At 46.7% G+C, this 16,206-nt stretch overlaps 1 protein-coding gene across 1 annotated transcript; it reads right to left on the reverse strand.

Moving 5' to 3' along the window:
- Positions 1-6,512: 6,512 nt before the first annotated feature.
- Positions 6,513-11,450, reverse strand: RASL11B (RAS like family 11 member B). Its single transcript, XM_003415875.4, has 4 exons — positions 11,218-11,450; positions 10,517-10,573; positions 9,063-9,139; positions 6,513-8,025 (listed from the first exon to the last, which is right to left on the reverse strand). The coding sequence occupies exons 1-4, from the start codon at positions 11,357-11,359 to the stop codon at positions 7,555-7,557; spliced, it is 747 nt and encodes a 248-aa protein (XP_003415923.2). The 5' UTR covers positions 11,360-11,450; the 3' UTR covers positions 6,513-7,554.
- Between the last annotated feature and the right edge of the window lie 4,756 nt (positions 11,451-16,206).

Here is a 16,206-nt window from a genome sequence, read left to right on the forward strand (position 1 = left end):
AAATGGAGAGAAAATTTGGAGGCACTCTTGGGGGGACAAGGAGATGAGAAGATGTAGGTGGAGTAACATCGTGGTGCCACATACTTCTGAGGTAGTATAATGGCCCAGAGGTTAGGGCAGTGTCCGGAGCCCAGTCTGCTGCCTGGGCTCCAATCTCACCTCTGCCACTTTGTAGTTCACTTCTCCTGTTCTCAGTTGATTCTATAAAAATTGGATAATGCTAGTACCTACTGCATCAAAGTATTAGGAAATTAAAGGAGTTAATACTTGTAAAGCAATCAGAACGTGGCACGTGATAAGCTCACTAAGAGCATTTGAAACCAGTTGCCCTGGCGTCAGTTCTAACTTCGTGGTGACCCCATGTGTGTCAGAGAAGATCTGTGCTCCACAGGATTTTCAATGGCTGATTTTTCAGAAGTAGACCGACCACCAGACCTTTGTTCTGAGGCACCTCTGGGTGGACTCGAATCTCCAACTTTTCAGTTAGCTGCTGAACACATGAACCATTTGTACCACCCAGGGACTCCAAGAGCATTTATGAGTCACCATTACTGGTAATAAATGATGATTGCTCATGCAGGACCATATGTCTCCAATAGAACCTTCTCCATCAGAGTCAGCCACCAAGTAGTTGTACAGATTCCAAGACTGACACCTTAATTTACCATTTCAACCTCATCCAAATGTATCAGTTCTAAAGTGATTTTTTTTTTTTCCTCTCTACCAGATGTCAGCCACTTGAAGGTGCACTGAAAGGTTAGGCTGAGTTGGATAGTGGTGGTTTCATTGCTCTCAGGCCCAGGCATGAATGTTTACCACTTATAAGCCCTGGCTGGCCAGGGCCAAAACAGGCACATACAAATGCAAACTCCTGCCAAAGACTTCACAGGCCCTTCTTTATAGGCACAACTGATAGAGGTGTACATACTTTGTAGCGATTGACTTCAGCCTTTATAAACCCTCCTCTTGGAGTCCACTTCCCGGCAAACAGAGCTGGCACAGCAAAGCGTTTGGCCAGGCATCAGCCAAGTGTCATCCCCAGAAGGCCTGGACATATGAAAGGACTGTTTACATCACAGACCCTCCATTAAAACAGTTTCTCAAATAGCAAGGAATTCCACCAAGCCCTCCCCAAGACCACTATTATTTATTTTACCCTGGTTAGCAGACACAGACTCTCAACAACAAATAATCCACTAACACAAATGCTGCCTGCAGGCCCTGCCCCAGAAACTTCATCTCTGTTTTGAAAGAAATTTAAAAAGACAAAATCAAATGATGGAGCATTTGCAGAGTATTTGGCAAAGGAACATGGGGGTGGTAGGGTGATGGCTGGGGTCTTGCCAAAAACAGTAATAACCCTAATCCTGTGCTGTTCCCACCAAATTTAGGAAAGTAATCAGGACACTAAGTACTTTCTGGAAACTCCTCTCTTTAGACCCCAAAGAGAATGCAAAAAAAAAAAAAAAAAAACACCAGTTTCCCTGAGTTATTACAACTAGAGCAAGACCTATAATTCCTTCTGGGCCATTTTCTGAGGGACCCTGCTGGGCAGCCCCCTTTTCCCCCAATGGGGTACACCCCTCCGCGCAGTCAGGAACATGCTTACCCAACTGCTCGTTTGTGAGAGATTGGTCAACAAACTTGTTCTTTGCCCAGACGACACAATTGCTTTCTCACCCTTGGATTTTATTTAAGATGAATGTTAAAATCTCGTTTTTGCATAAATCACGGGGATCGTTATAAATACACCCACGGCTCCTAAACTCCGGGTTAGAAGTTGGCTGGGGTGGCAGATCCGTTGATCAGAGCCTTGAAAACGCCAGACGCGGCGAGAAGCCGTGGAGCTCCGGGAAGGTCTCTCCATCTCGCACAGCGCGCAGCACCAGGTGGGCTGGAGAGTGTGCCGAATGTTTTTGATTTGAGGCAGGGAGGAAACTCGAAAGCCAGACATCACGACAGACATGGATCCGGTTCTGAGACAGACAGGCTGTGCTGGGGCCTCCGCCCCTGCCTGCACGTCTTTATTAGTGAGCTGGGACTGGAAGCCAGTGAGCCGCCGGCTAACGACAACAGCAGATGTGGCCATAGCAGCGAGGGGAGCCTGGGGCTAGTGAGGAGCCACAAGCTTCTGGCAGCAAAAGGAAGACTGAGGGAAGCAGGAAAGCTAACCTGGGTCAGGGCAGGGAGGGCCAGCGTCTACAAGTGAAAGTAGAAGAGAGCTCCACAGGAGTGATTTGCTTAGAGGGGTCAGAGCTGGAAAGCAGAAGGCCTGGAGTCCTGGATCTGCCACGTGCTGGACTAGTTACTCAGTTCTTCAGACTTTCCCTTTTCCTCACCTGCAGAAGGGACCAAAGATGGATGGTGGGGTTGTTGTGGAGAATAAGTCAGTTATTTTAAACACCTTGCCTGCCACTCGGGTTTGCAATAAATAAACCCAAGCTGGAGCCCTGGATCAAAACTCTCTGACTCCCAGCTAAGAAGCAGTGGTTAGAAGCGGAATGAAGTCTTCTCTGGGTTCAAGTCCCAGCTCCTCCGCTCCGGAACTGTGGATCACAGCATCTGCATTGGGAAAATTCAGATAATAATGGTACCTGCCTCCTGAAAGGGTTGATACAAGAGGGAAGCCATCCCTAACACAGCAGCTAGCACTTAACACCCAGTGAGTGTGGGTTTTTACTGCTGAGAGCACCAACGAAGTTCTCTCACAAAATTACGACAGAATGTCACCAGGACACTATTCTGTAAGGCCTGGTGTCCCAGGCAAGCAATAACTGTTATTCCCTGTGTGGCCCTACACAGGTCATTTAGGAAAGTGAGGCTCAGTTTCCTCATTTCTAAAATGGAAATGGTAGCACCTTCCTCACAATATTCGTCAAAGTATTAAAGGAGATAATTTATAATCTGGCACATTGTAAATGCTCAATAAATTCTCGTTCCTTTCCCTTCTCCACCTCCCCCCAACACGTACATCCCTGCCTTCCCTTTCCCGGGTGGCAGAGGTGTCTCCCTACCTAGAAGAGAGGGGTCTCTCAGAGGGGTAGTCATAGTCCAGAAATTCAAATAAAAAACAGGGATTGGAGGTAATGGGAACTCTCTGTCCTTTCTGCACATTTCTCTGTAAACCTATAACTGTTCTAAGAAAATAAAACCTAAAAAACAAACCCATTGCCAATGAGTCAATTCTGACTCATGGCGACCCCACGTATTACAGGGTAGAGCTTCTTCATAGGGTTTTCTTGACTATAGTCTTTATGGAAGCAGATCACGAGGACTTTCTCCTGTGGCCTTTCTCCTGCAGCACTTCTGGACGGGTTTGAATCACCGGCCTTTCAGTTAGTAGCTGAGACTAAACCGTTTTCACCACCCAGTTACCTCTAAAAAATAAAAGCTTTTAAAAAACAAACAAAAAACCAGGGATTAAATGAAAAGTGCTAATAATGAAAGATGAACAAAAGTAACAAAACATGAAGGTAATTCACAAGAAGGGAAGACAACGTGGTGTATTCTAGAAGTCAAGCCAGTTGAGATGGTGGACAGAACTGAGACTGGGTGGTTTCCACCCTAGACTCTGGCCTCTCTTCCCTGGAATGCCTTAAGCAAACCACTTTACGTTCTCTGGATGGACTAGAGCTCTGAGACCCCTTCCAGCCTGCCAGCCTAAGGTGAAGTATGAGAGATTGAGTCCAGGCCAGGGATGGGAGGTGAGGGGCAACTGTTATTGCGTGAGGTCAGGAGGTCAGGAGGGTCAGGCGCAGCTCGGCAAGGGAACAGGAGAAGCCTGAGAGGTTCGCAGACTTGTGGAGCGGATAGAAAGGAAATAGGGGAAGCAGTACACTAATAAAGAGTGGGAGCACAGCCCTGCTCAGCCCCTTTGCAAGACAGGGCCCACATGAAAGCTGTTTATCTTGTTTAATTCCAGAGCATGGGTAAAAGAGCATTGTTAAGTATATAAAGATTAGCCTCTCACCCACAGCACATTATTAATACATTCACATACAGTGAGGAGAAAAAAAAAAAAGAGTAGACTTAAGTCGTTGGAGATACTTGCCTTTGAATTGAGACTTTTTTGAGTCACATGTTAGTGTCTCCCACCCTCACCCACCCCACCCACACACCCTTCTCAGAGGTTAGGTAGGCTTGAAGTGTAGAAAATTACACTCCATATAAAGAAGACTTGGAATATCACAGAAGCCCTATCAGGAGCAGTCAGGATATTCACCCAGTGGGAAAACAGATTCAAAAGCCTGGCACCATACCATAGTAAAACCCAACCCACTGCCGTCAAGTCGATTACGACTCGTTGCGACCCTATCTCAATATGTGTTCATTTTGGCTGTTATCCCGTGGCTCCAGGGCCCCACATATGCAACAGTATCTTACATATGAAATGATATAAAGGAGTATTGTTGTTAGGTACCATCGAGTCCATTTTCAACTCATAGTGACCCCATGTAACAGAGTAGAACTGCCCCCATAGGGTTTTCTTGGCTGTAATCTTTAACGAAGCAGATCGCTAGGTCTTCCTCCTATGGAGCCATTGTGTGGGTTCTAACGGCCGACCTTTTGGTTAGCAACTGAATGCTTAGCCATTGCACCACCAGGGCTCCTTATAAAGGAATAAGAACATTGATATAGTCAGAAGACATTGATTCAGGTCCTTTGTGTGAACTTGACATCACTCAAAACTCTGAGCCTGTTTTTCTCATCTACAGGATGGTAGTAATACCTTTCCCACTCTCCTCCCCCACCCTCCTCACAGGGTTATCCTGAGGATTAACTGAAAGCAGGTATCTGAAAGCACTACTCAAACAAATCCAAGGTGTGATTATTTGCCCATAAAGATGGTGACTCACTCGGTTTGCATGAAAGGCCTCCCAGCCCCAGATGCAACCAGATGAGAGACCTGACAGGTTTAGGGCATATACCTGTGGTAAATGCTCCATGCGAGTGGCTCCTGGAACAGCTCGGAGCTTCTACATGAGAATCAGGTGAACTTCCTGAAAGCAGCACACCCAAAAAAGAGGTTTGCCAAATAAAGCATGTATGGAGAAGCAGTAATCTTGTGTAGAGATGTTAATACCTTGAAGGCTTTGCTAAGAGATGTCCTAACAGCATAAAACATATAGCAGACATGTCTTAAGTTTTCCTGTGGAACCCTAAAGGAAAATGATATATGCTCGTCTTGCAATATAGAGCACAAATTAACAACACTTACCATAGGCTGCAGCCTTTTGACGAGCTATTTAACTTGCTGTGTAAGCCTGTTTCCTCATCTGTAAAATGGGGCTAATATACTGCATTGGTTTGTGACTTAAGAGAGAACCCCCGGAAGGCATAAGGCCTGACTCAACATGCCCAATAAACATAAGATACTAAGTAATACTTTAACTGAAGGGCAGGTTAGCATTTCCATAAAAGCTAAGTTGGGCCATGAGACCGGAAGAATTGGATGGTGCCTGGCTACCACTGCTGAACATTTTGATCAAAGACTCTATACAAGAACCCTGATCACAAAGGGCAGAAATGAACAGAACTTCAAATTCTCATGGAATTCATATTTTCTGGAGCCACTGAGGCTGGATGAACCCCTGAAACTGTTATCTTGAGAAAATTTTTAAATCTTACCAAAAATACCCCCTGAAGTCTTCTTTAAACCAAACAATATTTAGCTTAATTAGTAAAGAATGTCTGTCTTTGGAAAGGGCCACATGAACCAGAGACTTACATCATCCTGAGACCAGAAGAACTAGATGGTGCCCGGCCACAACCGATGACTGCCCTGACAGGGAGCACAACAGAGAACCCGAGGGAGCAGGAGAACAGTGGGATGCAGACCTCAAATTCTCATTAAAAAAAACCAGACATAATGGTCTGACTGAGACTAGAAAAATCCCAGCGGTCATGGTCCCCAAACCTTCTGTTGGTCCAGGACAGGAACCATTCCCAAAGACAACTCATCAGACATGGAAGGGGCTGGACAATGGGTTGGAGAGAGATGCTGACAAAGAGTGAGCTACTTGTATCAGGTGGACACTTGAGACTGTGTTGGCATCTCCTGTCTGGAGGGGAGATAGGAGGGTAGAGAGGGTTAGAAACTGGCAAAATCGTCACGAAAGGAGAGACTGGAAGGAGGGAGCGGGCTGAGTCATTAGGGGGGAGAGTAAGTGGGAGTATGGACTAAGGTGTATATAAGCTTATATGTGACAGACTGACTTGATTCGTAAACTTTCACTTAAAGCACAATAAAAATTATTTAAAAAAATGTGTGTCTTTGAACATTGTGCTCTTTTTTAAGAACTATCTATATGGGAACAAATTGACAACAGCAACTCAAAAGGTTAGATAGGAAGCAGTGAGTTTATGTTAACAGGGAAAGAGTTCAGAAAAGGAGGGTGAGAATGGAGAAGAATGTAATCAATGTCACTGGATTTACATGTAGAAATTGTTGATGGATGTTCGCTGTGTATATTTTCAACTTTATAAAAATAAATTATTTAAAAAGTCAGATGTCTACTCTTTTGGAATGAGGATTTATTGTACATAAAATAAATTAATTACAGTTTAAGCCAAAGCACAAGTGGCTTTTTAAAGTGCATCTGTGTAGGGGATTTGGCGGGGTAGCCCCTGCATCTGTTCGCTTGCTGTCAAGAGTTTCCGTATTCTAGCCACCCATCACCGTGACTCAGTTGGGCCTAGGAAGCAACCCAACGTCATTGCCATGAGCTGTTTACACAAATCACACCAAAATCAAATGATACATTTTTTTTTTTTCTGTACCTGATGCAAGTTTTAAAAATTATACAGTCTCACAATGACTCAAAGTCTGGGGCTGAAGAGTTTCAATTCACAACTACACAACACACACCCAAAGAACCATACCCAGCCTGTGTCAGGAGAAACCACGCCTTCCTGTAGACATTCTGTACATGCAAGCTTACATATGTCTGTACAGAGAACAAACAGGTCCTCACACACAACCTGTTCTTTTTTTGAAAGGAGGAATTTCTTCCTTGTTCTTTAAAGGGAAAAATCTAGGGATCCTTCAGGTTAGAAAGGCATTCTGTAAGGAATAGTGTTCCAGACATGCAAATCATAGTGATAAAAAATAGCAATTCTTCCTTTTAAGGTTAAAAAAAAAAGGAAAAGGAAGAAAAAAAGTGGGGGAAGCACGTGAATGCCTAATACGCTCTTTCATTCCCACTGTAAAACACATCGATATATTTTATGACACTACAACTGATCATCATTTACAAAGTGGTTAAGAACAAAAACCAAAGCGATTACACCTCTCCCCCCACTCCAAAAGAAAAGACACGGAGTACATTTCACAGATTCAGAGCCTGGCTTGGTGAGCTCACTGATGCCTCATCAATTCTGTCCTCCTGCTCAGAACAACGCTTCCTTTTCCGCAGCAGTTCCAGAGGCCCTCTTGGCCTCTCTGCTCCAGCTCTTTCTGGAACCATGAATTACTGCCAGCATTCAACGTTCCTGCATTGGAAGAACCTCAGGCCCTCTTCCTCGGAAGACCAAACTCCCTAGAGTGCCCCTGCTTCAGACAGAGGTGACAGTCCTCACTTTGGCAGATAGGGCTTGCTTGAACCTCCTCTTCAGATCCTGCATATTGGGTGACTTGGGCCTGGGGATGAGGGAGGTCCTTCGCTTCTCTGGTGTGCTGCTGGGCTGCTGTTTGTGACTCACTTCTTTGCACAGCACATGGAAGGCATTGTACACATCATTGTAATTCTCACTGACAGACACCTCATAGAAAGAGCAGCCCAGCATGCTGGCCAGCTGCAGTCCGAGCTGAGGATCCACCTGCTTGATGTGCAAAAGGTCAGCTTTGTTGGCCACAACCACCACAGGCAGCCGGGTGCCCAGGTGTAACTGCTGGACGTGCTGGTGGAGCTGGCCAATGAGTTCATAGCTCTTGTAATCGGTGATGGAGAAAACGATCACCACAGCATCGGCCCAGCGAATGCACCTATTCAGCTGTTCACTGCAGCTCAAGCTGTTTTCATGGACCTGAAAGAGAGCAGAGAGTGCCACAAAGGGCCCTGGCATGGTTACACAGCAAATTCAAAAGAGCCCTTCACAGTAATACCAGGTTACAGGCCATAAACAAGTAATATCCCCACACACTTCAGCCTTCTTGACAATATGTTGATCCAGCTGCACAGAGTTGGAATAAATAACAGTGCGGCTCACCACACTCAAGTGGAAAATTGACCTGCAGAGAACTCCATGCAGAGAGACTTTGTAGTTGCACAAAATGGGAAATTAACTGGCTAGACAGTAAGTCTGGGGAAGTCAAGATAGGAGCTGGAAGCATTTAAACCTGGATAACTGCCCAGTTCAAGAGGGGGAAAAAAAACCCACTAGGAGGGCTCTTTTGTCTATAGAGTAACTTTCTAAAATACAAAAGTGATTCCAAGTATTGGAGACTATAACTCGATGTTTGGTTTTTAACAAATGATACATTTATTTTTTTGTACCTGATGCAACAGTTTTAAAAATAATACAGTCTCACAATGACTCAAAAAGTCTGAGGCTAGAGTTTTAGTTCACAAGTATGCAACACATGCCCAACGAACCATCTCCATCCGGTGTCAGGAGAAACCACGCCTTTCTGCAGATTTTCTGCACATGCAAGCTTACATATGTCTGCACAGACAACAGTCTGGCCCTACACATAACCTCTTTTTTTTTTTCTTTTTTTGGAAAGGAGGACTTTGCAAAGACACATATGTAAAACTGACCTTTTTAGCCATAGGAAGGAAAACCTTGCCAATTTCAAGTGTATTTGGTCTGGCCTTTCCTGATGTGTTGAGTTCTCCTTAGGGGAAGATTTCTGCCCTTTAGCCAAACCTCCCAAATTAACCATTTACTACGGCTGACCAGCAGCCAGATGTAATTGAAGTGTCAGACAACATGCAAAAGTCTAGACTTGACTCCCCAAATTTCATTCCTCCTTAGGCACAAGATAACTTTGAGAACAACGGAACAATTCCACAGCCAAGTAGACCACCCTTTAACCCATTACATATCTTAGAGTTTCTCACCTGAATACCTGGAGTGTCCTGAACCTGAATAGCCAGGGTTTCACCCTCTATTTGGACTTGTCTGGTATAGAGATTACCTATAAAGGCAAAAGGAAAAAAGATTATGTTTCTTCCTTTTTGCATAACTTTTAAAACATTTTGGTTTTTTTTAGGTAACAAAAGAAAATATAGCCTGCCCCAAAGGCACACAAATAAACTATAGTTCATTTCTATTTAATAGGCATATTTCAAATTTTTTAAAAACTGAATTTTTTTAAACCCCATGTTAGTGGATTTATTGAAACCATGGCAAAGTTTGCATGTTTTTGGGAACTTGCTTTGTTTTTAAATGGAACTTCCATATTTAAAGTATTTCCTTGGAGCATATTTTCTTGCAGCATATTTTCTTGCTCAAAATGTGTGGGATTTCTATTTTATTTTAGTACTTTATCATTCTTTGACATAAATTCATATCTTAGCTACTAGATATAATGGTGTGGTAGGCAAATATTGGTAGTAAAAGCAGAGACAACACCGACAAGTAGAAAAAAATGTGGCATTAAGACAGCCAAATCCACATCAAAGCAGAAGGCTGCTGTCTTATCTGGTGATGGCTTACATAAAACCCACCCACTGACCTGAGTCAATTCCAACTCATAGCAACCCTATAGGACAGAGTACAACTGCCCCATAGGGTTTCCACGGCTGTAAATCTTTACAGAAGCAGACTGCCACATTGTTCTTCCTTCCTGGTGGGTTCGAACTGCGACCTTTGGTTAGCAGTGGCGCACTGTAAACGCTGCACCACCAGGGCTCCCTATGGCTGATACAGCTCATTCCAAATAACCTCCTGTAGGTGCTGCATGTGATGAGAGGGGCTCAGCAACGTGCTAACAGAGCATATGTAGTAAGCCCTCTAAGCCTCTCCAGTGGCTATTCCCGACGACACGGATTTGAAATACCTGCCCTCTCATTTATCCAGAAAATCTGCTCCTAAAATTCTACCATCTAGTTATTTTTTCGTTGTTAAGAGAAGTTTAGGTTTACAACTGCTGTTCTTTGGCCTTTGCTTTTAAAAGGTCAGCTCTGAAAGGCAATAGCCAGCAGAGAGGGAAAGGGGTGGAGGAGGAGGGGCTGGCCATCTTTTTTTTATGACTTTTGCAGGAGTGTTTTGGAGGGAGAGGCTCCTGAGTACAAAGGGTACCTCCAACTGGGGTCCCTATAGTTAAAGCATACCAAGGGGAATATTTTCAGGCACTTGATAAAATAAATGAGGAATGGGTTCGAATGGAATGAGGCCACATGGCAGTTATTGGGGGGGGGGGGATGGACGTTGGGGGGGCATACAAAGCTGAATGTAGCCAGATTCTGATGCTTAGCATGTCACTCTGAAGGAACCTGCGGGAGGCACCGAAAAATGGAAACAGGAGTGCTGTTGCAAGTTGGTAACATTTTCCTCAAGTGCACTTCCTCACCTGCATTTCTTTCATAGTCACCGATGAATCGCTTAGTGAGGAACCGCACCACCAGAGCTGTAGGTCAGAAGAGAAACCAGAAAGGGTGAACCATGGCACAAGAAGTGAGATTGCTCTCTACCCCACCCCCAGCCAGGAAAACAATTCTCACAGAGACAGCTATGGAGGGCCACCAAGTGAAATTCCTATCCTGCAGCTCCTCGACCCTCCTTCCAGAGACAAGGGAGAGGGGGCTGGAAGGCACCGTGAATTATGACTCTGTCCAGCTGGAAGGGTCATTTGGCCCACCCCCCTCCTCAGAGCCCGGCTGAGCCACACCTAAGCCTTTCAGCAGACAAATGTCTTTCCTAACCTTAAAGACCTCCAGGAGGGGTTACGTGCACCGGCTCCCCTCTCTGTGCCAGGCACTGCCAGGGGCTCAGAAACCACAAACTTCTGATCCAGTTGTGCCGGCGGTGCCGGGCAAGTCGCCTGGCCATCCTGGATCCCATTACCCTCATCTGTATAAGGCGGGGGTTGGAAGCGAGGGTGGCTAAGGTCCCTCCCGGAGCCGCAGCGGATTTATGGGGCGGGGGGGGGGGGCCGGTCCAGAGGCAGCTCCCAACTCCCGCCACACGCCTCGTTCATCCGCAACTCCCAGCCGAGGTCGCCCACGCCCAGCCCCAGAAAGAGCGGGTTGTCGCCAGAGCACGAGGACTCACCGGTCTTGCCCACGCCGCTGGCCCCCACCACGGCGATCTTGACCAGGCGGCGGCCCGCAGCCCCCAGGCAGCAGTCGGCGGCGGCGGCGCTGCCCGGGGCGGGGTACTCGGCGATGGTGCACATGTTGTGAATGAGGCGCATCGCCGCTCCGACCAGGGCTGCGCGCGCCGGACGGGAGGCGTGGAGCGGCAGGAGGCTCGCGCTGCGCGGGGGCGACGGGGAGGACGGCGCCGGACACTCGCGGCCCGAGACACCGGAGACGCGCGGCGCGGCTGCTCTGGCTGGAGCTGCTGGCCCGGCGCGCGCCGTTTTCTCCCGGGCCGGCCCCGCCCCCGCCCCGCGCCGCCAATCCCGGGGCTCCCTGCTCGCGGCCCCGCCCCCGGCGCCCGGAGCCAGTGCGGAGCCCCGTGAGGCGCGGGGGAAAACGGGGCAGCGGCCGGAGGGGGCCTAGCGTGCGGGCGGGCGCTCACCGCGCAGCCGATGGCCGGCGCCTCTCGGGGCCCCGCTGTGCCGGCGCGGGGCAGAGGCTGTGGCTGCGCGGTCGAGGCGCCTCGGGCTCCAGGAAGCGGGCTTGATGGGCGGGTGGGGGCCGGGCCGGGGAGCAGCGCCCCTCGCGCTGGCCCGGCGTAGATACCTCCATGCCGCCGGCCACTCCGGCCTCCCGAGGGCGATTCCTCGGCGTCTCCTGCGCCCCGGACCCATCCCACCTGCCCATTCCCGGGCTCTCCGCGCACCCGAGGGGAACCTGCCCGCCGCCGGCCAGGACCTCGAGGCCGTCAGTGCCCGGGCCTGCCCGGGCCCGGGAGTACCGGTCCTGCTACCGAATGCTTTCCTGTCTCCTTAATTCGGGGCGTGATTGTATTGTCTTGGGTGAATCCGGGGTGGTATCCCGGAACACAGATTTGGGTACAATTGCAATCATTACAAAGACCCCATCCCCACCCCCTTGAAATATGACGTTTGACTTGGGCAAAATAATGTCACCCGTTTTGCTCTAGACTCAAGCTCTGGCAAGCTCACGTGAACGCACATACGGTCGGTCGGTCTCATGTACAGCACACCCGGCGCCAAAGCAAGAAGTGATTAGAAAGCACACTTCCTAGCGCCTCACACATAGTCACAGCTCCTCCAAGAGCTGAGAAAATGAAAGAAAACAGTTACCCCAGCTGTGACGTCTGTGATACCAACTCCATTCGGAGGCAGAAACATGAAAGGACCTGCACTTTAGTCTCTAGTCATCAGGAAGGCCAAATTTAGTTATGTGGCTTGATGCCAAGGGAGATGTTGGGCCTGCGCTTAGAAAATCTCAAGCTCCAGCCCCATACATCCTTCTCAGAGAAAAGAGTCTTCAATGGCAGGTTTAGCTCCCGGTTCAAGCAACATTCTGCGGTCTGAACGCTGACTGCAAAAGACCCTCACCAGACACTCAGGTTGACCACCTCCTTACTCCCATCCCACCACCCTTTCCTCCCCGCCCTTCCCACTTGTGGGCCCCCAAGTATTCCAGAGACTTCTTTCCTGTGAGCATATGTCTGTGGCTTTGTATCTGTAGCAACATTAAAGGCTGAAACGTAAAATAAGCAAATTCCTTTATTTACACAAGTAAGACATCTATTTTGTCCCCCTCCCCCACTGAATTGACAGTATTTTGACAGAATTTATGATGGTGACCCTGTGCAGACTCTAAGATGAACCCATTTTAGGTGTTTGCAGGAATTCAAGGGGAAATGAAAAAGCAATCTCAAGGTGCTTTGGTAGCAATTCTTCTAGGATGACCAACATAATTAGCAAGACACACAACCTTAGCAATAAATATAATAAAAACTTGACTTATAGGGAGATGACTAGGACAAAATAAGTTTAGCCACTTGAGTCAGGAGGAAAAAGAGCATTTCCAATGTATACCACATCTTTCTGAATGCTTTAAATCAAACTTGAATTTTGCGGTGTTATAAAATCAAACTTGTTGTTGGGTACCACTGAATCAGTTGCAACTTAAAGCGATCCTGCATGCAACAGAACAAAATACTCCCAGGTCCTGCACCATCCTCACAATCGTTGCTATGCTTGAGCTTGTTGCAGCCACTATGTCAAAAATCAAACTCGGCAAGTCTATAATTACAGGTAACTTTGTGCTTTTTAGCCCAACACTCTCCCCCTCAAAAGCCCTCAATTCTATCATACTTTACATGGTAAGGTAATTATGCATTCTGAAGTATATGTTTAGACTGCTTTTTACACACACACACACACTCACATGCACACACAGAGGACAGAAGTTGTTAAGGGAAATTTTGCTTTGAATCATTTTAGCTTTTGAAGCTTGATTTCTGTTCGCATGAGTCTGTAGCAAACCTATGATTTTTCTGTCTGAAACACAAAGGCTGAATTTGGTAGTCTTATTTTAGGTCTAAAATGATCTGGCTGTGCTTTAAAGAACGCAGGAAAGACAGAAAACGATGGAGGAAAGAAAGGGGAACTATTCAACTTCCAAACATTTTGCAAATAGCCCTATCCCCCCCACCCATGATGACTCTGAAAGTGACCTCATCTTGGAAATACTTGGAATTAATTTTTTAAAAAAAGAGAAAGAGAGAGAAAGGGGAATTAATATATATTGAGGACTTTTTTTTTTTAATTCAGGCTGTGGGCTAGGGATTTTGCATATATAATCTCATTTTACTCTGACAACAGTCCAATGAGGTACATATTATTATTAATTCCAGTTGTAGTTATCTATTGGTAGTTAGTAAACTATCCCAAACTTTAGTGGCATGGTTCTGTGGGTTGACTAGGCTCAGCTGGGGGGTTCTTGGTTGGGGTCTCTCATATGGTTGCAGTCAGACAGCCTCTGGGCCTGAAGTCATTTGAAGACTCAACTGGGCTGGAGATCCAAGATGGCTTCTTCATATGTCTACATTTCATCTGGAGTGGGTGGAGCACCTGAAGCTGGCTAAGCATCTCTCTCTCCATCCAGTCTCTTCTTATGGCTTCCTCACAGTATGGCCGCTGGCTTCCTGTAGAGTGAGCATTCTTAGGCAGGAAATGGAAGCTGCCAGCCTCTTAAAGTCTGTGCATGGAAATTGACACAGCGTCCCTTCTACTATATTCTGTTTGTCAAGCAGTCACAGGGCCCAGATTTGGGGGGCAGGAAGGGACACAGATCCCACCTTTAGATGAGGGAAAAAAAAAAAAAACCCATTGCCATAGCTTTGATTCCGCCCCATGGTGACCCTATAGGACAGAGTAGAACTGCCCCATATGGTTTCCAAGGAGTGCCTGGTGGATTCAAACTGCCAACCTTTTGGTTAGCAGCCACAGCTCTTAACTACTATGTAGTGTCAAAGAATTTGTGGTCATCTTTAATTCACCACACTCCCATTTTACAAATGAAGAAACAAAGTCTCAGGGAGGTTAAAAAATACCTCCAAGTCACATGGATCTATACCAGACAGAGCCAAAATGTGGAGAAAGATTGATAACATTTAAAATAACCAAGATGATCACGATGAGGTGGTATCCTATGATGCAGTGTTACAAAGTGGTTTTAACGGCTCTCTCTTCTTTGTTTTTTATTTTTGGTCAAATTAAAAGAGGCCAGAATGGGAGGGGGTTAAAACATGAGGAGCTTGGAGAGGAAAGAGAAAAACCCTTTGCCAAGTTTTGATTTTGCCTCAGCACCTAGAGTTTCTATCACCTCCTTTGATCTTCAGAGCTGATCTTTGATCTGAGAGCTTCCAGACATAGTTCAGTCTCTGGGAGTCCTTAGGATACCAGAATATTAGTTCAACAAATATTTATACTCAGAGGGCAACAGGTATATCAGGCACTGTGCTTGGTGCTGGGTCGACTCTGGCAAACAAGACAGACACAGCCCTTGCCGTCACTGCAGTTACATTTAAATAGTGTGGGAGACAGAGAAATGAAGGAGCAATTTCAGTACAGTGTGAGAAGGTGCTTCATTGGGGGACACGCAGGAGCTATAGGAGAACACAGGAGCCCTGGTGCACAGCGGCTAAGCGCTCAGCTGCTAAGGGAAAGTTTGGCGGTTTGAACTCACTCAGTGGCTCTGCGGGAGAAAGACCTGGTGATCTGCTCCCATAGAGATTAAAAAAAAAAAAAAACCAGCGCCGTTGAGAGATTACAGCCTAGAAAACCCTGTAAACCCATTGCCATCGAATTAATTCCAACTCATAGTGACCCTATAGGACAGAGTAGAATTGCCCCCTAGGGTTTCCAAAGAGTGCCTGGTGGGTTCAAACTGTGGACCTTTTGGTTAGCAGCCATAGCTCTTAACCACTACACCACCAGGGTTTCCAGAAAACCCTGTGGAGCAGTTCTACTCTGTCACAGGGAGTCGCTATAGTCAAAAATAGGCTAGACGACACCTAACAGCAACAACAAAGGAGCGCTAAAACCCAGACTGTGGAGTTTCCTGACAGAAGTGAAAAGTATGCGTGATATGTACAGGCATGTGTGTGTGCGCATGTGTACATTGCATAGGTGCCCATGTATGTGTGAATATGAGGCAGCGGGTTGGGTGTGAGGAGGGTAGACTGAGATGGGTTCCTTTGCAGAGGAAATGGCATTTGCCAGTAGACAGTAGATGCTCGGTAAATATTTGTGGACTGTGAATGAGAAAGTGAGTAAATGAATGCAAAGTTCTCAAATTGAAAGAATAAAGTCAGGGAACAGAGATTTGTTCCCAGTGGGTAGACAGAGAGAAGACCCCTGGTGATTTCTAAGGTAGGGTACACATAATGATGCAATAAGCCCCTCAACTGCTGTCGTCCTCCCTTCCTCTGTGGAGAACATGACCCACAGAAGTGAAACAGGCTTCGTCTCAATCCATGCCACTCAGGTTGCTCCCAAATCAGCCCACTCTGAGCAGTCAGGCCTTGGGAAAGAACCAGATTGTTTTTGTTTTTGAAGGTTGATGTGAACTCTGCCTGTTTAGGTCCATTTCTTAGTTTCCTAGGTCTGCCATA

This window comes from Loxodonta africana, chromosome 5 (genome assembly GCF_030014295.1).
Source record: "Loxodonta africana isolate mLoxAfr1 chromosome 5, mLoxAfr1.hap2, whole genome shotgun sequence".
NCBI classification, from domain to species: domain Eukaryota; kingdom Metazoa; phylum Chordata; class Mammalia; order Proboscidea; family Elephantidae; genus Loxodonta; species Loxodonta africana.